The sequence below is a fragment of the Ambystoma mexicanum genome, chromosome 14 (genome assembly GCF_040938575.1).
Source record: "Ambystoma mexicanum isolate Mex_15411 chromosome 14, UKY_AmexF1_1, whole genome shotgun sequence".
Taxonomy (NCBI): domain Eukaryota; kingdom Metazoa; phylum Chordata; class Amphibia; order Caudata; family Ambystomatidae; genus Ambystoma; species Ambystoma mexicanum.
The window spans coordinates 476,752,975-476,775,497 of NC_090940.1; the positions used below are offsets into that span (position 1 = coordinate 476,752,975).

A 22,523-nucleotide genomic window follows, 5' to 3' on the forward strand; every position below is an offset into this window, starting at 1 on the left:
TGGAGGATCTCTGTGTGGTACTTTGTCAGTGCTTTGAATGTGGCTCGGACTCCTGTGCACTGAGGATTGCAATGGATTGTGTTTTGTTAATGGCCGCCGGTACATTTCTTGTTCTGGCAATCCTGTTATTTCCGGTCACGATAATACCGGTACAAACGATGCCGGTAGGTCCGGGAGCGCAGAGCCGGAATCTGAATCAACGGCAGCGAGGCTGCCGGTATGGGGGTGTTTGGTGGTGTTACCGGCATGCCGGAATGCCTGTGTACGCTGACACAGAATCAACCGTTGATTCCGGCAGCTGTGGAACATGGCCACGGTAGCACCTGTATGCCGGTAATTCCGATTTTATTCCGGACAACTTGTAATGAGGCCCACTGACATGCATATGTGGTTTTTCCAAAGTCAAAACATTGATATACATGGCATTCCATTCTAAATCTCTGCAATTCATAATACTAAAAACAGAAGTTATGACACAGGAATGAAGGCACTTGCGTCAAGAATGAAGAATACTAAACTACTCATGACAAGTCTTCCAAAGTACTGCCTCATCTTGGTGAACCCAATGCTAAACTGAACATCAGGAAACCTTTATTCTGAGCACATAACTAGTCCTAATCTCATTCAATAATTTATCATCAAATGCCACTGTGTCTTCAAGATACCCTTTTTTTTTTAAGTACAAAGCGGTCATCTACACATGTAAGATTTACATAGCATACAAGGTCCCGATTTCCTTTGTGCACTCTGAAGAAAAGAGGATCTTTGCCTGGATATCCCTGACCCGCTGCATTGTTTTGCTTCTATTGTGTGCATCTACTACTTGAGGATGAGCTTTAACTAACCCTATTAGGCCCCTTCTAACTGTAGATATTCTCAGTTCCCCCTATTTATTTCACACTGCATCTGCTCAACACAATATCTCTGCCCGCCAACAATTACACTGAGGTGACCGTTTGCTAACAAAGACCCACTAATTGCAGAGTCTTTGTCTTTCTCAGGCTTTGCTCCTACTCAGGACATCCTCTACTGAGCCTTAAGAAGCCATAAATGGCATGTGTCTAATTGTCTGCTTGGCCACGTCCCTCTATCAGATCTCAAATAATTCCATCAAATGTGGAACCTCTAGACAGCACAGTTCACTTGATTGTCATGTACCACATTTTCTCTGTTCATATTTTCCCTCTCGTTTGCTTCCTCTCTCCAACTTCTTCTCCCTTCCGCCCTCCCCAAGTAAGACTGTACACATATAGCATCCAGAAAGGGCTGGTCCATGCCTTACAAAACCTCAAAATAAAGTTTTAAAAAAGAAAGATTTTATAAACTGGGGAACACTAGAGCATACAAGAATCAGGTGATTTTTCCTTATCCAAGCCTTAAATTTCCTTGGAGGCAAGAAATAAACATAAGTGGTACTGCAGGTAATGGTAGCCCATTCCATTGTCTCCCACCTGTGCCTCTGCTTTATTTCACATGAGCAGGTGCCTGAAGGCAGGCTCTCCCTTTTAGACTGGACTCATTCAAACTATAGGCCAACAAAGGACACCCTTCAACTCTAGGAAAAGGCTGGAGAAAGAAACGAGGAAGACTTTAGCAGCAAGCAGTGTGCAAACCTCTGAAGAAACAGAAAAATAAGAACTAATAGAAGTCTCAGTGAGCAAAGTAACTGAATTTTAGAAAATCTAAACAATCTCTATGAACAATTTATTTTCTGTAATTTGAGAAAATTGAATTTCTCCCCTCAAAAAAGCCCATGTTGCATTTGTGGGAACCCTGCTCACTTTGTAGGCTTTAGAAATCTTCAAACCCAAAGAGGAGACATAGCTAGAGCCAATATTTGGAGGGGCACAACTACATACAAGGGAATCGTATTTATTTTTGGTGCAAACAAAATCACTTTTTCTGCTGTGATCCAGCAGATGAATATTCTCTATATTTCTCTTTTACTAGTCAAGAATAAAACCACGAACATTGAAAATACAGAGATCATTATGATAAAAAATATCATTAACGGAGACAAAATGCATTCTAAGAGACCACAATAGAGGAAAGTTCGGGTGGCTTCACGAGTGCAGTCTAAAAATATACTAGTCATCATTCAAGATGTGCATATTTGGATGAGCAAAAATTGCACATTGTGTTTAATAGAGGGCCATACAATACGGCTTTGTGTACATTACTAAGCTGGTCGATACGGAGAAAAAATTCAAACATTAAAGAACAATCATTAAAGGAGACATAATTCATCCTAAGAGAACACAATAGAGTAAGACTCGGATGGCTTCACAAGTAGGGTCTAAAAATATACTAGTCGTTGTTCGAGGTGCATGTATTTGCATGAGCAAAAATGGCACATTGTGTTTAATAGAGAACCATACAATATGGCTTGGTGTATGCTAACCTGGTCGAGGTCTTGGCCTGAAGACCACCTCCAATCCCTTTATTTCCAGGGCACAGTTATCTTGTAGCAATGAGCCCCAAGGAATAGACAGAGAAATTGTTTGAATAAATCCTTCTGTGACTTCCAGGGGCACATCAACCGACTCCAGCATTTCATTAAGACACTGAAAAAAGAACCAAAATGCACATAGTTTGGTTAGGGGAAATCAAGCACGTAACTGGATGACATACATTTCTCTATCGAATATAATTCACAAAGTAGTTTTATACGCCTTTGAAAGAAGATGTTCTACCTCAATGTTTGCCAGAAATATTTTTTTATGTTATGTTTCACATCGATACCCTCGCTCCGACCCTTGACAATTCTTGTAACCTCTCCTTTGCCTCAGGATCCTTCCCCTCCCCTCTGAAGCACTCCATTGTGCATCCTCTTCCCAAGAAACCCACAGCCGACCCTTCTTGCCCGGCAAACTATCGCCCAATTTCCATTACTCCCTTTCTTGGTAAACTCCTGGAAAAACTGGCCATCTCTCAGCTTAATGTTCACTCCGATTCTGTTGGCTCTCTCCATGACCATCAATCTGGCTTCAGATGTGCCAGAAGCACGGAAACTGCTCTCCTGAACACCTGCAAAGATCTGCTTTCCAACCTTGACTCTAACATTCCCTCTGTCCTCATCCTACTCGATCTCTCTTCTGCCTTCGACACGGTCAACCATACCATCTGCTCAACCGTCTCCGTGATAACCTGGGTATCACCGATCAGGCTTTGGCCTGGCTGACCCCTTTCCTCTCTGATCAACCCTCCCAGGTCCAACTTAGGTCCTTATCACCTATCTCCCTCTCTACCCGTGGTGTTTCTCAGGGGTTTAATCTATCGCCCTGACTTTTCAACCAATACCTGGCAACTCTCGCCCACTGCATTGCCATTTTCTGCTCAAATTTCCAGTGCTAAGCTGACGACACTCGACTCATTTTCAGGCTGCCCTCGGCCACCTCCTCTCCCTCTCTGATCTCCGATTGCCTAACTGCCATTCAAGATTGGTGTGCCGCCAATGATCTGTCTGAATGCCAGCAAGACAGATATCCTCCTCATCGGCACACCTTCACCATCCTTTCCCCTTACTCTATGACTGGCCTCCCTTGGCCCTACTCCTACCCCCACATGCGAGGCTAAGAACCTCTGGGTCATCTTTGACTCCAGACTTTTCTTCTCCGCCCATATCTCTGATGTCTCTAAAAAGTCAAACTTCCTACTCCACCTCCTCAGGGGTATTCTGCCTTTCCTCTCCTTCCCCCAGAAGCTCATGGTATCCCAAGCTCTGGTTCACTCTAGCTTGGACTATTGTAACAGCCTCTTTCTAAATCTACCTGCCTCTACTCTCCGCCCTCTGCAACCAATCCAGAACAGGAGACTGCGAGACCCGTCCTTGGCTTCAAGCCCTCAGATCGTATCTCTCCAGCTCTAAAATCTCTCCATTGGCTCCGAGTGGATGCAAGGATTAAATTCAAAACCCTCTGCATTGTCCACAAGGCTTTCTGGGGCCTGGGTCCAAAATACCTTCAGCTATCCCTTCGCAAATACCTCCCACCCTCAAGCTCTTCGCTCCTCTACCTGTAACTCCTTCAGGATCTGTTGTTTCTCAAAGAAACAAGCTGGGGGCAGATCTCGGTCTTCGGTTGGTGCCTCCCTCTGGAACAGCCTCCCTGCCACTTTAAAACTTGAGGAGAACCATCTGTGGTTCCGGAAGCACATCAAGACCCTCCCTCTTTGCTTCTGCCTTTGCCCCCCTATCTCCTGTTGATTTGTTCTCTCTTGGCGCCGTGCACCTGGCCACCCTCTGTCCTCCGAGCCCAGGTACCTGCTCACCCTGCCACCCTCCCGCACTGCCTCCGGGCCACCTCTTGCATTGGGGTCTGTATCTGTACCCATACAGCCCCCCTTTTCTTCCTGCACTTATCAGACCTACCCTGTCTGCTGCCTTAAACCCAGCACTCTCTCCCAACTGCCTCACCAATGTTGACATAGTAGTTTCATGAAGAATCCTTGGGGAGAAAGGGATGGTGATCCTACCTCAGACATAAAATCTCAATTAGCAGAACCACCATGCCCTTCATGAGAGGTTCTCCCTATATTATAAACCAGGTACATGAACATATCTCCCTCCTGGCAAACAAGAGCACAGAAGCAAAATACAGCATCCAAAAAGTGAACCAATCAAAAACGAGAAAGAGACAATCAATAACTAAGAAGGTACCACCCCCCCACCCCCTTTAAAAAGTTCCTGATGGCCTCTTAATAAGTGAAGGAGAATCTCTTCCCTTTATTGTCCACTTTAAAATGTATTGGGAATCCGATTGTGGCACAGGTACTTCGAAGGACCCCCCTACCTGGCCTCTGGGACTCATTACAGTTTCTCCAGTCTGGAAAAAATGCAGGTAAAATTGTCAGTAATCCCGGCACCAGCATTTATCAGACTGTGTAAACACAAGTTTGTCAGTAGGGGGCCACAGATCTATGTCCAGGCCTGACCTACCGGCAAAAAATGCTGCAATTACCGGCCCCACTGCCAGCAATTGCGGAAAACCCAAGGAGGATAGCTCAGGGGCAACACACTCACCTTGAAAGCAAGATGGTGCGGAGCAACACAGGCTCAAATCGAGAAATAATAGCACCTCTGAACAACTAATCGCTGTTCGAAACAGACCATCCCTCAATGTCATTGAATGAAAAACTATCACAATACCACTGACATCTTTTTGCTCGGAGACCCTCATAGGAAGTCTATGGGTACGGCACACAATCCGCTTATAGCCTCTCACAACAGGACAAATTAAATTCAGCAACACCTCTTCGATCTTAGCCTTTAATTCCTCAACCACTACTATAAAAATCACTCCCAACACCCACAGCTGTTTCCCACTTAAAAATTATCAAGAATGTCCATATTTCCATCTGGGTACAGCATGTTCTCAATGGTGGAATTCCTGCATGTATTAACATCCTCAACAACAGTGGCCAGGTCACGGTACAGGTAATAAATAATTCCAGACTCTCAAAATGATGCTCAACCTTTCCAAATGCCTTTTTAGTTTGCATCAGCCCGCTACCAAATTCTTTCAATTTAGGATTAACTGTTTTCACTACTGATTCAATCGTATCAGCTCTTGGTACTAGAGCAGCATGTAGTTCTTATCCTTCTGGATCTTTCCTCTGCTTTGGACACTGTCAATCATGCCACCCTGACAAATCGGCTCTGTGACACCCTTGGCATCACAGGCTTGGCGCTGGACTGGCTGACTTCTTTCCTCTCAGACCGACCTTCCGAGGTTCAACTGGACCCTTTTCTCTCCCCTTTCACACTGTCCGCCTGCAGCGTCCCTTAAGGCGCTATCCCCTGGCCATGGCTCTTCAACATCTTCATTGCTCCTCTGGCCCACCTCATCTCCTTCTCTCCTCACGTCCAGTGTTATGCAGACGACATGCAGCTCTCCTTCAAGCTTCCCTCTACCTCCTCCTCTTCCTCCTCTCTCATCCAGGGCTGCTATTCTGGCATTGTGTGCAGCTGCTGATCTCTGCCTTAATGCCAGCGAGACTGAGATCCTTATCATTGGCACCCCGGCTCCATCTTTCCCTCCTACCCTCTGACCACCTTCTATGGGTCCCCTCAACCTCTTGTGAGGCTTTCTGGGGCCTGAGACCCCGCAACATCCAACTCTGTCTCCCTAAATACCTCTCGGATAGAGTTTGTCTAGCTGCAACTCTGCAGATTAGATGCTTCGCTAAGAGAGTGGGGGTACATCTCACCTCCGCAGGAATCTCCCTCTGAATTAGTCTCCCTGCCCCTCTCAGGCTTGAGCCAGAACTCCTCAAGTTCTGGAAGCTCCTCAAGACCCTCCTTTTCACTTCTATCTTCCCTCTCCCCTGCCAACACCCCTGTGTGCCGCAGTGACTGGCTGCCCGTTTCCCTCAGGGTACCAGGCCCCTGTCCAGTCCACCCCACTCTTCACACTTAGCTTGTGGACCCTCACTTAGAGTGGAGCATGAGGAGCGAGTGCGGTTTTTCCAAACCTCGGATGAAGCCAACACCTTTCTAGAGACACTCCTGAGAGCTCCAAGAAGCAGGGGAAAAAAATGAACAAGGGGGGAGTCCCTGTGAAGTTTGAACACGAGCTGATACTTAATGTCTGTAATAATGGGGTTTGAGGTTGTGGGAGAGAAGCACATTGTTCTGGTGTTGGGGGCGGTTAGGCTCTGAGGACTCCCTTGTGCATATGACAGTTACTGTTTTGAGGTGAGGAGGTGACAACTGGCATGTTGGGGTTGCCAGTGGGAGGCATCAGGGGGGCTGTTTCGCACTTGGGAGGGGATGGTGGTTCAAAGGAGTACCCTCGCTGAAGGTTTGATTTCCTGTTGCTGTATGTGGTGGTTATACTGGGAAAAGGGGTATGTGCGTGATTACCCGGGGACCCATGTGAGAGAAGTAGACAATTATGAATAAAGCACTCAAAAGTATGACGTGAAATGTTAGGGGTTTGAACTGCTCCTCTAAATCCTCCAAGGTATTATTATATATGAAAGGGCATCAGATCAATATAGTGTTTCTTCAAGAGACACACTTAACAGCATCAGGTGAGGCACGCTTTGGGCAATGATGGCGCTGCCATCGTTATTTTTCTTCATACTCTGCCTATTCCAGGGGGTTTGTATACCGATATATAGCACATTGGAGTTCCGCTTGTCGCAGGTGGTCAAGGTTCAGGAAGGACAAGCATTGCTGGTGGTTAATTATTATGGTCAGTATCAAGACGGGAGTGGACACGCTGCGATGGATAGCGACAGCTTGACAGGTGTCCGAGGGGGCGATTGTGAGGGCTGGGGACATTAATGCATTGTTGGAACCAGAGCTTATAGAACGGGAGGTGTTCCTAAAATGTATTTAAAAGCAGCTTGTAAATTGCAGGAACTCAGTTGGACATGGGGGTTGGGTGACATATGGAGTCTCGGGCATGAGGGGGAGAGAGGATACACATTTACATTCGCAGTCCATCAGTCGGCGTCTCGATTGGACTACTTCCTGATCTCCTATGGGGGTTGCAGGGTGGGTGCCTGAGGTCACTATTCTGGCTTGTACGCTATCGGACCATGCACCAGTGGGATTGGGCTTAGAGGTGCCAGGATGCCGAGGTGAGAGCCCACCTTGGGTGTTCAAGCGTGGAGGTCTAACTGATGAGATATTACAGATTGGGATAGCACAGGTTATAGACAGATTCTTTGGGGGAAACGTAGGTCCAGGGGCTTCTCACTCAACATTGTGGGAAAGGTTTAAATGTGTGGTAAAAGGGCAGTGTATCTCGAGGGAATCACGGATATAAAAACAGATTCAGAAGGAGCTTGCAGATAGTGAGGCACGCATTCAACGTTTGCAGGCAGATGTGCGGGGTATTTCAAGCCCTAATATGCAGAAGCAGATCTGGGAGGAAATTGACAGATTTAGGGACGTAGCCTAAAAGGGAGGTGAAGTTTATGCGGGGGAAAGCAGCTGTTAGGCAATGTAGGGAAGGTCAACGCCCTGAGTAGGTTGCTTGAGTGAGCCATTAGGGCCGACATGCCCAGGGTGCATATTCTCTTGGTTAAAAACATGCAGGGGGAACTGAAGTTTGCGGATGGAGAAATCATTCAGGAACTCTGTACATTTTATACATGACTATACTATGCGCAGGCTCAGGTCTCACAATATGAGATGAACAAGTTACTTGTCCGTGGTAATGTTCTTTGAATTGGATGTTCCTTCCACATATTCCTGATCTTATGACAAATATCCTTCCAGCTTCAGCTGGTTTAGATTTTTTTTTCCGTTAGGGGGCACCGTGTGTCGTCTCGTCCAGTCAATGTTCTTCGAGGGCCTCCGATCTACTGTCAACGTCGTCATTAGTATAAATAGCGCATGCATTGCCCCGTTGGCTTCAGTTCTGTTTTTCCCTCCTGTAGAGGAATTACCAAGCATACCATAGACCGTAGGCTCCAAGAAACTGTAAAGTGTAAAGACACAAATTCTACTGAGGGTTAGGCTGGGAGGGGCGATGAGGAATATGAGGGAGGAACATACATTCGAAAGAACGTTACCACGGGTAAGTAAATTGATCTTCGAATGGATTGTGTCCTCCCACGTATTCCTCATCTTATGAAAGACTCCCGAAGCACTAATAATTTGGTGGTGGGAGTATGAATTTTATTTCGTCCTTAACTTTTATCATGGACTGAATGAAGGACGGCTTTCCCAAATTGTCCTTCTTGATTGGAAGATGAATTCAAGCAGTAATGTTTTACAAAAGTGTGAACAGATGACCAAGTGGCCGCGGCTCATATGTCTTTCACTGGAACACCTCTCTGAAGAGCAGCAGAGGTTGCCATGCCCCTTGTGGAATGTGCTCTCAAACCTTCTGGAGGGTCTTTGCCCGCTAACCTGTAACATTCCCCAATAGCCAGGATGATTCATCTGTTAAGTTATGTTATGTTAACCAAACTTGGAGAGCGCACATACACCCCAAGGCATCTTGGCGCTAGATAGCAGGATGGGACGTTCTAACAGAGGCAAGGATTTATTTAAACAGAGCTGTTTTCAGTAGACGACGGAACAGGAGGTGATCAGCAGTGCTGCGGAGAGCAAAAGGAAGGTCATTCCAGGCTTTCGCAGCAGCCACGGAGAAGGCCCGTCCTCCAGTATGAGCACGCCAGTAACTGGGTACTGCTACCAGAAGAGCTGATTGAGAGCACAAGGCTCGAGTAGGTACATAGCACGAGAACTTAGTTTGCAAATATTCTGCACCACCCCCGTAAAAAGCCCAGTGTACAATACACAAAGACTTGAGAGCGATCCTGTCTGCCACCGGAAGCCAGTGCAATTTCCTAAGTAAAGGAGACATATGTGTTCCAAAGGGAGGATGTAGGATTGCTCTAGCTGCCGCGTTTTGCAATAGCTGAAGTCGCTTGATCAGATAGCGGGGCTGGACCAGATAGAGGGAATTGCAGTAGTCCAGCACGCTTAAAACTAAAGCGGCAACCACTGGTGCCTGGAAGGCTGCCGGGACGAAAGAAAAAACCTCACATAGAATGCAGAGCTTAAAATTGCCGGATTTACATACCGCTGCCACTTGCTCATCCATAGAAAGGGATGCAGAGAATCTAACCCCCAGGTTTTTAACCGATGTAACAGGGGTGGGGAGAGGTCCAAGTAACGAAGGCCAGAACTCAGTGGTCCAGAACAGGTGGGGGGGATGCAGTACCCACAACCAAGACCTCAGTCTTACTGCCGTTCAGTATTAACCTGTTACTTCCCATCAAAGCTCCCAGGTCCTCAAGGCATATTTTGAGACGACTAGCTGTTTCAGTCTGAGTGAGGTCAAGGCGGACAGGAATTTGGGTATCATCCGCGTAAGAATAATAACGGAACCCGTATGATTGAATAAGACACAGGAGGGGTCTGATATAGACGTTGAACAGTATAGGGGAGAGTGCAGCGCCCTGTGGAACCCCACAGAATGAAGGAATTGCATCAGAACGGAAGGGGGGCAAGGATATAGATTGAGATCGATCGGCCAGAAAGGCCTTAAACTAATTTATAACTTGACCTGAAAGACCGGGAGCAGAGAGGCGGGAGATCAGGGTAGCATGGTCAACCGTATCGAAAGCAGCTGAGAGATCTAAAAACAGGACTGCTCCGATACTGCCCTGATCTACCAGGCGCTGCAGGTCATCAAGTACTGAATTAAGCACAGATTCCGTCCCTCGCCCGGGTCGAAACACGGACTGGAAAGGATCAAAATAACTGGAGGTTTCCAGAAATTTAGATAGGAGGGGAGAGACAAGGGCTTCCAAAACCTTCATCAAAAAAGGAAGGAGGGAAATCGGGCGATAGTTGGCCAGCACCTCAGGATCTAAGGTGGGCTTTTTCAGCAGGGGGATGACCAGCGCATGTTCCAAGGAAGCAGGAATCACAGCAGTGACGAAGGATGCATTAACAGCGGTGGTAATATGGCCTATTAATTAATTAGAAGTGTTTTGAAGAATGGCCAAGGGTAAGGCATCAGCCGGAGAATCTGATTTAAGATGGAGAATAGCCTTCAATTTGTCAGAGTTGGAAAACAGGGGGAATGTAGACCACTCGTTCTTCGCCACAACCGGTTCGTCATAGTCCTTAGTGGCTGGAGATGTGGGTGCCTCAGTTTTGATATTATTCCGAATGGTCGATATTTTGTTTACGAAAAAGGCTGAAAGAGAGTTACAGAGCTCCTCTGAGGGGGATACTGAGGAGCTTCCTTTTTCAGGGTTAGATAGAACCTGTACCAGATCAAATAGGGTCTTTGGTTTATTCAAAGCACATTCTACCATATGACCAAAGTAAGCTTTTTTAGCGTTGGTAATAGCTTGGTGATAGGCAGTGACAGAAAGGCGAAAAATCGGTTTTAGCTTCCACAGAATAATTGAGACGCCATTTTCTGTCGGCCTGTCTGCAGTGCAGTTTACATGTTCTAAGCTCCTCCGAGAACCAAGGTTCCGGGGGGCGACTTTGCTGTCGGGAGAGTTTAACTGGGGCCAGCAGGTCGGCAGTTAGTAGAAAAGAGGCATCAAGTCCAGCTAAACCCAATTTAGGACCTGTATAGCCAATGAATAATTGGTCATTTTGATGCATTTTTGACCTTCTTGGTGTATAAAAGCCGAGAGCCCTTTTTGGGTCCAGTCTGTGTGATCTTTCCTCCTCCTTTCCAGGATAAGAAGTTGGGTAGAAGGTTGGCAAAATGATATTTGCAACAAGTGGAAGTCGGAGACTACCTTTGGTAGTTTCTCCTGAGAACAACCCTGTCTATAGAAAACAGTGTGTGGGGGTTTACAGGAAAGTGCCTGCAACTTACCCTGCAAGCTGACGTTATTGCTATTAGCAAAACCATTTTCAAAGTTAAGTCTTAATGGGCATGAGTGTAATTGCTCAAAAGGAATGCATGTTAGAAATGTTAACACCGGGTTAAGATCCCATATAGGGAATTGGAATGGAACTGGTGGAAATACAATAGTAAGACCCTCTAGGAATTGAACAATCGGAGGGATTTTCAAATATGAAACCTTCTCTGAAGACCGCTTGAAAATAGAAAGCACCACCAGGGAACCTTTAATTGTTCCAATCTGGAGCCCCAGATTCACCAAATGTAACAAAAAAGAAAGCACCATCGATGTATCACAATGTAAAGGGTCCACATTCTTATCCCTGCACCAACTGCTGAACTTGTTCCAACGGCAGTGGTACAAAGATTTTGTTGCTGGCCTTCTGGCCGAATGCAAGATCTCCATTATGTCATCCGGGAGTTCTCAATTCCTATATCTCAACCTCTCAGAAACTGTGTATGAAGGTTGATAGTCTTGAACTCAGGATGGAGAACCTGACCCTCCTCTCACGAGAGAAGGTCTTTTCTTTGTGGAAGATGCATTGGAGGGCAGATGGACATGTCCAGAAGGTACAGGTACCACCTCCACCTGGCCCAATCCGGAGCAATTAGCATCATGGATTTCCTGAACTTTCTCAACCTACGGATCACATGAGGAATGACGGCGACTGTAGGAAACGCGTACAGGAGTGGAAACTCCCAGTCCAGAGTCCATTATAAATGCGTACCCTAGAGCTCCTCGTGGGAAATTCGATGGAGCAGTACAGTTCGCACTTCCTGTTGACACTGGACACGAACAAATCCACTTGAGGGGTTCCCCAAAGGTTGAATATCTCTTGAAGGACTTCCTGAGCTAGTTCGCACTCGTGGGAGACTGCTATGCCTGCTCAGAGCGTCTGCCGCAGTGTTCTCCTCTCCAGGTAGGTGAACTGCCGATAGGGAGATTCCTTCATGAATTGCCAGAACCAGAGCTGCTCTTGGTGAGGTAGCACATGGCCACTGTGTTGTCTGTCATTATCAGGACATGATTTCCCCGTACAGAGGTCAGAAAGACCTTCAGCACTAGTCTGATTGGCCTCAGCTCCAAAAAGTTGATATTTAGTTTGGACTGGTGGAAATGGAGACCAACGACCACTGATTGTCAGATCGTTGGCGTGAGCTCCCCACCTCGTGAGTGAGGTATCAGGTAATATCCCCATATATATGGTTGTCGTAAATAAGAAAAAAAAAAGTTTGGGGGTTGCGGGGTGTCCCCCGCATGCTCCATGCAATAATGTCGCCACAAAAAACGGCCATTTTTCGGCGATATTTTTGCATGGCGAGATTTTTGTGGCGACATTATTACATGGAACCGTGAGTGAGGCTTCCATCACTACTATTATCTCTGACTATGGCTGCCAAAAGGATTCTTTCAAAATGTTGTCCTCACAGGCCCACCACAGGTGATCCTGTGCGACTCTGCTTGGAACCTGAAGACGGTCTGACATCCTTCCTGAGAATTGAGAACATTGAGTCCCGAGAGCCCATTGGAGGGATCTCATTCGCAGGTGAGCCTCTGGCAGCAGAAAAATGCAGGATGCCATGAGGCCGAGCAACCTCAAAAAATCGAAGGCTGGAAGACGCTGGGCACTCTAGAATTTGGTGACCATCTGCAGACTGTGTTGAGCCCACCTCGGGTGGCGAGGCTTTTCTGGAGGAAGGATCCAGATCTGCTCCAATGAACTGGAGTCTTTGAGATGGTATCATGTGGGACTTCTTGTAATTGAGGGAGAAGCCCAGTCTGTGGACAGAGTGCCAGGTAGAGCTGAGATGTTGCAGGGCCAGTTTGGGTGAACGGGCCCTGATCAGCCAATCGTCCAGGTAGGGGTAGACGTGAACTCACCCCCACCCTCCTGAGACTCGGTGCCACCACCGCCATCAACTTGATGAAAGCCCGGGTGGAGCTAGAGAGCCCCACCGTGATGACGGCTCTTTCTTGCGCTCCGTGAAGAACTCCCTGTAATCCTGTGAAAATAGCAGCAGAGGCAACAATAATAACACGCGAAAGGTGTTGAAGAGGTCTTAACACCCCTCAGTAACCGTGCAGGAGTGAGGAACCCTGGGAGCCCCTCCGAGACCCTGAAGACAGCCATGGTGTTGTGGCGGGCTGGCGGGTGTGTATGCGGCAAGGAAGTAATCGTTAACATAACAGCAGCAAAAGGACCCACAAGCCTCCTAGAGAGCCTAAGGGGCGGGCGTGGCACGCCGCTCCGCTGCTGAGTTGGACTGCCTGCAACCTCTCCTCCATGCCACACAGAGAACAGGGCCATCAGCCGGAAGAAGTGCGCGAGCGGGTGGCAGGGCAACATCAGCGACACCGCTCAGTGGAGCTCCGTGCAACGGCACAATTGTGCGAGTGAAGTGCGAGGCAGCACACCCGCCAGCTGGCGGAAGGTGGTGTCTACAACCACGAAATGCCCATGCATTCGCCGGTGAGTGAGGGCGCCCATAATACTGAGGGGGTCGAGGGAGACATTTAAAACAAGCCCATGTGTTTGCTGTCTCAGACCGCAGTGGCCCAAAAGGCTGAGTTGGAGGAAGGGACAGCCGCAGAGGATGGGCAGGAGGACATGCCCTGTACTCGCCTGCTACGGCACTAAATAGCAGTTCCCCTATAAAGGCGCAAACCTGCATCGGGATGGGGTGCAGTGCAGAGCGCAGGCAGTTTGGAGCCCGCTCCGGGTCCCCGACCAGTTCCACCGCTCCCCGTTGAAAGACCGAAGATTGGAGTGCTGAGGGCTAGACAAGACACAGAGCAGGCAGGCTAGAGCCTCCAACGTGTTACAGCTGCAGTCCACTGGGCCGAGATATGAACGCACAGCTAAGAGGGGGAGCAGTCATCCTCCCCACTGCAATACAGAACCCCCATTTCACAGAATATAATAACAATCCCGTGGCAGGGGACAACATTACAGGGGCCAGGAGCGGAGGCAGTACAGACACGCCTTTGGGGCCTGACCATCAATCCTCATGGTGAGAAGTCGACAAGGCGAACGTGGCCCTTACTGACCACAGTCCAGCAATAGTGAGACCAGGCTGGCTGAACTAGTGGACAGACACGGCCGCCTGCTACCCTGATACCTGGCTGGGGGCTGGAGCTGGCACAGGGCCCACCCCCAGTGAGCACCAAAGTACCGACCACTAGGCACCCAACATTGCCGGCGGGCGTGGAACCAGTGAGAAGGCTTAGTCACCTACCGAATTCCCCAATACAATGCAAAATGAAAAGCACGTAGAGAATCGGCCATCTACCCACGCTGGAAACAGGCCGCAGTATCAACAAGCCGACACAATCATTCTCTGGCCCGGTGCGTGGCTGGGGTTGGGGGCGGTTTGGTGCCCTTCTTCCTCCGGTGAGTGCCATGGAGTGGGTAAAGGACCAATAACATTGGTACAGGAGTAGGCCTCAGAGGTACTCCTGACAGCCAGTATTTTTTTTTTTAAAGATTTTTATTTTATTCAAACCAAACAACAATACAACAAAACATAATTAAACACATTTAACAACATAAACACCGCACTCCCAGTCCCCCCCCTTATGAGCCTGTTTGTTCTTCACATTCAGTATCCATTCTGTGTGTCAGGGTATCGCTGCCCACAGATTCAGCTGGAGCCGACACTGCTCCAAACATTTCAGCTATCAATAATTTCCATGCCATGAGGGAGCCCATTTCTTCATCCCCCCTCCCCGCGGTACTAGCCTCTTGCCACACTACTGTTTCAGCCTCCGCCCATTTTTGTAGGTCCTTCCACCAGACCTCCACTCGCGGCTTATGACACTCCTTCCATCCCATGGCAATCCTTCGTTTCGCAAGCACATATGCCAAACCTCTCAGTTTCCCCACATGTTTGAGTTTTCGCGCTCTGGGATACCCTCCCAGCAAGCAGGCCCAGGCCGAATCTATTTTAAGTGTGACCCCCTTTCCTGCTAGTTTCTGTGCCACTTCACCCCAGTAGCATTCAATTACCGGGCACGCCCAGAACATGTGTATCATGTCGGCATTCTCCTCGTCACACTTAGGGCACGCCTGCCGCCCAATATTTCGGAACTTTGATATGCTCAGAGGGGTCATGTACGCCCTATGCGTTATATATAACTGTATTTGTTTGAACCTGGCATTTCTCAACACCTTCTTATGATATCCCAAAGCACGTTCCCACATCCCATCTTCCATCGTGACTCCCATCTCTGTTTCCCATTCTAATCTCAAGTGCACCAGGTCCCTTCCGACCTTAGCCATCAACATCTCATACACTCTGGAAACCTCATGCCCACCCTCCGATATATCATACAGTACCCCAACATTAGCATCCGGTTCCCCCGCCAAAGTAGTTGCAGGCCATCTGCTCCGAATCTCCTGCACTACCATATGATAAGTGACATATTGGCCTCTGTGCAATCCCGCCACTTCCCCCAGTTCCCCAAACTCCATAATAGTCCCGTCTTGCCAAATGTCTCCCAAAGTGACTAGTCCCACTGATTCCCAGTATGTCCTGATAATTACCCTCAGCTGCCTGGCTCCCTTTGCCAGTGCGACCAACGGTATCTGCGGAACACACGGGGAAGGGTCCCCCATCATCCGACAGGCTCGGCGCCCCATGTTCCACCCCAATAACAGCATTCTAGGGCGCTCCCTCATGTCTGCGCTGGCCACCCAGATCATTTCCCGCAAGTAAAAAGGGGTACAGTCCCTCCCGAACAACCTGTGTTCAGGGGTCTCTTCATCGGAGAGCCATTTAGCCACATATTGCAGTTGCGCCGCTACATAGTAGGCTTCAAAATTAGGCAGTTTAATACCGCCTTTTTCGTAAAAGTTCTGCAGCTTCCATAATGCAACTCTGTTCCGGGTACCGTGCCACAAAAATTCCCTGCACATACTGTGCAGCTTAACAAAAAACTTCTTAGGTATCATGTATGGGATATTGTTGAAGTAATGCAAAAGCCTAGGTAATACCACCATTTTAAGCATAGCACCTCGGCCCATCATCGCTAAGGGCAACCTCTCCCAGAACCTCATGCATTTCCCGATTTTCCCAATGGCTATTTCAGCATTGCGCCTATGTTCTTCCTCCGTCGTGTGATACACATCTATTCCAAGGTAGCGGAAAGAGCTCGCTGCCCACGGGATCTGCAACACCGGCAACCTCTCTACAGGAGTTCCCACATAGCTACCCAGCGGGAATAGAGCAGATTTCTGGGGGTTCACCGCTATACCGGACAGCCTGGCATATCTCCCCATCACCTCCAAAACATACCGCAGATTTTCTTCCGGGTATTTCAGATATAGTAACAAGTCATCTGCATACAAGGATATAAGGTGATGCTCCCCTCCCACCTCAATACCGATCGGGTCATATTGTTGCCTGAGGTATATTCCTAAGGGCTCCAGGGCCAGTATGTACAGCATCGGGGACCAGGGGCACCCCTGCCTAGTGCCTCTGCCCAGCTACCATCTTTCAGACACCACTGCACCCGTACAGTGAACCCTGGCCAGCGGTTCACTGTATAACATCTCAGCCCATCTAATATAACCTGGCCCCACTCCATACCCTCCTAGGGCCGCCAACAACCACGGCCACTTAACCAAGTCGAACGCTTTAACTGTGTCCAATGCCACAATCGGCATTTCGCCGTCATTACTGCACCCCCATTCGACCACTCGGTGGAGTCATCTATGGTTGTAAGTGATGTTCCTGCTCGGGACATAGCCCGTTTGGTCAGGGTGAATTAACTTGCCGATTACTCTCTGCATTCTGTTGGCCAGGACAGCTGTCAGTATCTTGCTGTCCTGGTTCAGCATCGACAAGGGCCTGTAGGAACCGCAACTGTGTCCCGGTTTATTGGGCTTGGGGAGCGGTATTATGATCGCCTCCCTGAGTGACTCCGGCAACCGTCCCACCTAAAACGCTTCATTAAGCATTTCTAGCATGGGTGGGAGTACCTCCTCCCCATACACTTTATAAAATTCACTAGGGAACCCGTCTGCACCTGGAGCCTTGCTGGTGGGTAACTGCCTTACAATCTCTTTCAATTCCTCCAGAGTGATCGGAGCATCCAGCTCCTCCCTCTCCTCGTCACTGACCTTAGGCAGGCCTATTTCTTCCAGTACCTCGTCTATCTCCTCCTGGCTGCTCCCCTCATCATCTTCATATAATGCCTTATAGTATTCCGCAAATGCCCTATTTACACCTTCCTGGGTGTCCACCGTCTCGCCCTCTTCATTGGTTACAATTCGAATCGGGGATCTCTGGGTTTCGCTCTTGTACAACCACGCTAGGAGTCAGCCCGTTTTATCTCCTCCCGCATGCTGTCGCTCTATATACTTTTTATAATTTAAGTTACAGAGCCTTTCCCAGTATTCTGCGCACTTCTGTTGTAATTTGAAGACTACCTCTGTATCAGCCCCGCCACCTTCCAACTCTCTTTCCAGCTCGATCTCAGCTCTATGTAGATCAGCTAGAACTCCACCCATCAATCCCTTTGACTTCGCAATGGCGATCCCCCGCATCACAACCTTAAAAGCCTCCCATAAAGTACGAGCCAACTTTACACTACCAGTATTCACCTCGAAGTAAGCAATAATCTCATCCCTTATGACTTCTCTGAAGACTGGGTCTTTGAGCGCCTCCGCCCGGAGGCGCCATGTTGGTATGCGCGCCCTTGGGGGGCAATACTGCCACCTCAGGACCAGGGGCGAGTGATCAGAGAGAACTCTTGCTTTGTAGTCTATATGGTCACTCTCCGCAACTACGTCCAGAGTGGCAAAGATATAATCAAGCCTCGTATGTAGTTGATGCGGAGCCGAATAGTGCGAGTATTGCTTCTGGTGTTTCGCTCTCCACACATCTACCAAGCCAAAGTCCGCTAGCAGGGTCTGCAATACTTTAGCCGCTGGGCTGGGCTTGGCCGTCTTATCATCCGACCTGTCTACCCTAGGATTCAATACACAATTAAAATCCCCACCCCAAATCACCGCACCCCCCACACACGCACTGAGCTTGGTACACAGCGTTCTAAAGTATGTCGCCGTGTTTTGGTTGGGGGCGTACGTATTTACAATGCATACTTCTTTGTTCTCTATCAGCCCCATCACTATAACCAACCTCCCATCCGCCTCCACAACTTCTTCAGTCAACTTAAATGGGACATGTGGCGCCACCCAGACAAGTACTCCTCTTGCATAAGCAGAGTACGACGAACCCACCGCTGTCCCTTTCCATTTCCTCCCCACCAACTCCATTTTCTCTCGCGTCAGATGCGTCTCCTGTAGCAAGGCAACGTCTATCTTCTGTCGCTTCAGATACAGCATAACCTTGTTCCGCTTCAAATAATTGTTGAGCCCTCTAACATTCCACGTTAATATCCTAAGGTCCCCCATGGTTCATCAATAGCTCCCCTTCCCCCTTCCAAGCAGCCCCCCCCCCCCACACCAAACAGATTCCTGATTTTAGTTCTTCCCCCAAGGCTCATTTTTAAACTTAAACACCCCAAAACCCCAACCCAACCAACTGCCCAGCTCCATCCCTGGATCTCAGGCATCCCCGCGTTTGGTTCTCCCTTGGAACCCAATTTGAGAACCCGACAGGGCGTCACCTCACTATCAGTGACCAAACTAAACTCTAAATGGGGTTATAAAGATCGGCCCCAGGAGGCTCCTTCCTCTCGCAGCAGTCTCCGTGCTCACGGATCATGTTTCCTACCAACTAGCGCGTACCTGCTCTCCAACTGCTTCAATGACTATAATCAAGTCCCATAGTCCGCAGCCCAACCAGGCCCGCAGCTTTACTTATCTCGTCCTGCTCCGTCTTCCTTCTGAATATCTGGCTCTTGAGGGCAGCTCTGCACATCCAGCCACCCCATAGCATCCTCCGGGGTGTCGAAGAACAGCATCTTGTTCTTATAAAAAACCTTTAGCTTGGCCGGGTAGAGCAGCATGTATTTGTACCCAGCTTCCCGCAATCTCCTCTTGACCGATCCAAAGTTCATACGGCTTCGCTGTACCTGCAGGGTATAATCAGGGTAGGCAGTTATGTTCGCCGCTCCTCATTGTATTGTTCCCCCTTTGCGCAAGTGTTCAAGGATTCTTTCCCGGTCCTGGTAGTTGAGAATCTTGGCGATCATTGGCCTGGGCAGATTTCCCGGCAGCGGCTTTCTCGTTAAGGCCCTGTGCGCTCTTTCCACTGCAAATCCCTGAGACAGGGTTCCCCCAGTGATCTCCTGCAGCAGCATATTTTCCACGAACTCCGTAGGGTTGTGACCCTCAGCTCCCTCTGGCAGTCCAACAATGCGAATGTTGTTCCTCCGGGCGCATCCTTCCGCCTCCTCCGCCCTACTCTCCAAGTTGCCCACACGTTGCACCAGGGCATGGAGCTCTCGCTTCTGCGCAGCGCAGTCTGCTGCAGTAGGGCCCATCTCTTTCTCCAGAGTCTCCGTGCGCTCCGCCAGATCCTCACATCCTGCCTGAGGAGGTTCACGTCTTCCTGCACCGCCCCGACCTGGAGTTCCATTGCCGTCTTCAATCCCGTCACATCCAACTGGAGCTTGGTCTCCCAGGCCACCTTCAGATCCGCGATCGCCACAAGGACCTCCTGATTCGTGCCCCCCGCGGCCATTTCCCCTGCTGGGGGTTTGTCTTTACTTCTGGCTCCGTCCGGGCCAGCCGGTGTCCTGGCGTATTCGTCCAGGGGCTTATTAGACATTTCTCCCGTCAGGGGCAGCCTCCTGTCCGCGCTTGGATTTGCAGCAGGGTGTCCCAGTGCACTTTTTTGCTTTCCCTTCGCTACCGTTGCATTTCTGTCACGAGGCTCCTTTGTTCCCTGGCCCCTCCGGCCATTCTATCTTCTTTCTCCGACTCTCACAGTCCAATAATGGGTGGAACTGCGCTTCTCCTTCTTTTGAAAAGTTCTGAGGGCACTCCCAGCACTTTCAGAAGTGCCCATGTGTGTTTTCAGCAACCTCTGGGATCTTTAACCGCTTTTTACCCTCGCCTGCCAACAGTTCCACAATCCAATATTGTATTGCAGGCTCTCACCTCCTGTCAAGCTCTGCCTTCACCTCATTCGGCCTCAGCTGTACGCTTATTGAAAGCCCCGGCGCTTGGGCTACAAAATGTCAGGGGCCTCACTCTGTGTTCGGAGCACTCGCTACATTTGTAGCCTTCCAGGAAGACATCCGCGTTATTGTCAGGGCTCAATGCCCCAGCTGTCCACTGGCCGCACTGCTGCTCCCGCGGCCGATCCTCCGTAACATGAGATACAATGCATCTCTAACCAGGCCCGGCTTCCCTTCAGTTACGTGCTGTTCTTCGCAGCGGTGAATCGGGCTTTGAAGCCGCCACGCCCGGAGCCGCTCGCTCGTGCAGGCTGCACACCTTCCGATCCTGATGCTCCTGCACCAGGCTGCTTCAGCGACTCCCGGGCCTCAGGGCCGCGTCGCATGGAGCCGCTTCACTACAGAGGCTGCACACCTTGCGGGCCTCGGACTGGGTGTCGGGTGCCCTTAATGTTTGTAGCAAACCCGATCCATGCTCCTCCAATGCCGCGCACCTCCACTGAAATCACGCGGGCAGACAAGTCGCCAGGCACCCAGGCCAGCCTCTCCTTTGTTTCTTGATTATGCGGACATCTTCTTCTTCGTTACGCTCTCACAGATTTTCCCTCAGCTTCTGGCAGCGCTCTTACAGTACGGGTCCGTGCCAAAATGGATCCATACTGCACCCAAGCTTCGTATACACGATCCTCCTTGTCACAGCATAATTGCATCAGTCCTTGCACGGTTTTCAGTCGGATAATGTGCAGATCTGCAGGAGCCCCTGTATGGACACGTCTTCTCACATGGCTTCCTGGCCACGCCCCCTCCTGACAGCCAGTATAATGCCCCAGCACACCGCAGGACAACACGTGAGGGGCTTGCTTAGGTGAACGAGGAGAAAGTACAGTGGGACATCACCAGCCAAGTGCCCCCACCAATGGCGCGGCCTCACCCCTTTGAGACATGCACAGCGAGTCAAGAGGAGAAAGCTAAGACTGGGACAAACTGTGATGATCAGTGTGGGACTGGGACGGACCTCAGGCACATCACTCCATGGAGAGACACCCCTGGAACCACTCTTCCTCAGAGAGGGGCCTTGCATCAGGGTGGGCTGCCTCAGCCGGGGGCAGACACATAACGATCACTGAGACAGTCCATACCTGCAGACTATTTGTCTAACTCTGGAGTCCCATGCAACCGCAGCTCGGTATCCACTTGGCGAGGTGGGGTGGACAATTCTCGCCCCCTGCAATTACTCCTAAGTAGACCGTGTTGGCACAAAGACAGACACTCACTGAGCATGGGGGAAGTTGACAAAATGCAGCAGAAACTTTTGAAAGCGGTCCTTCCATCAGGACACCTAGACAACAAGCCCACGCGGAAACACCTGAATCAACTGAGGAGGCAGCAGAGAATGTTGCCTAAGCTCCTGAGATGGGCATTAGAGAGATTCTGTTAGATTTAAAAGCTGACATCGGGGGACTGGACTCCAAGCTGGACTCCCTATCCTCCAAGGTCGACCTACTAGAACACCGGCTGGATAAGCATGGCGAAAGTTTGGATGAAGTGGAGCAGAGGACATCTGGGCTGGAAGACCAGCATACCTCTCTCATCGCTAGAGTGTCATCGCTTGAGGTCCAAGTCAAGGTAGTGGCAGCAAAAAATGAAGATTTGGAGGGAAGAGCCAGCCGCAACAATATTCGCGTAGTCCCATCCAAATGGAGCAAAATGGAGCAATTTGTGGAAACTATGTGCAAAGATCTGTTCGGAGAGCCGCCTTTAGTGGAGAGAGCTAATCGCATACCTGAATCGCGCCAGATATCAGGAGCAACCCCTCACCTTATCATCGCGCGCCTCCTGAATTATAGAGACCGCAACACGATCCTTCGACTGGCGAGAGAAGGGAGAACTCCAGTACGATGGAGATACAATTCAAATATACCCGGACTTCTCAGAGACAGTGCAAGTGTCACGGCGATCATTTGCAGGGGTGAAGAGGCGTCCGAGACACTGCAACATCCAGTACTCCATGCTATTTACAGCGAAGCGCCGGATCCAACATGCAGGGAGGTCTCAATTCTTTACCTCTCCGCAAGTAGCAAGCTCCTTCCCTT

At 49.4% G+C, this 22,523-nt stretch overlaps 1 protein-coding gene across 6 annotated transcripts in view; it reads right to left on the minus strand.

Annotated features, from left to right (window-relative positions):
- ATG2B (autophagy related 2B) overlaps positions 1–22,523 on the minus strand; it is a 5,509,925-nt gene that overhangs the window by 5,339,326 nt on the left and 148,076 nt on the right. For all 6 annotated transcript variants that reach the window (XM_069637692.1, XM_069637689.1, XM_069637687.1 and 3 more), the window contains exon 2: positions 2,402–2,564. In XM_069637692.1, the coding sequence (XP_069493793.1) occupies positions 2,402–2,564 (163 nt within the window). The remainder of the gene's footprint in view (positions 1–2,401; positions 2,565–22,523) is intronic.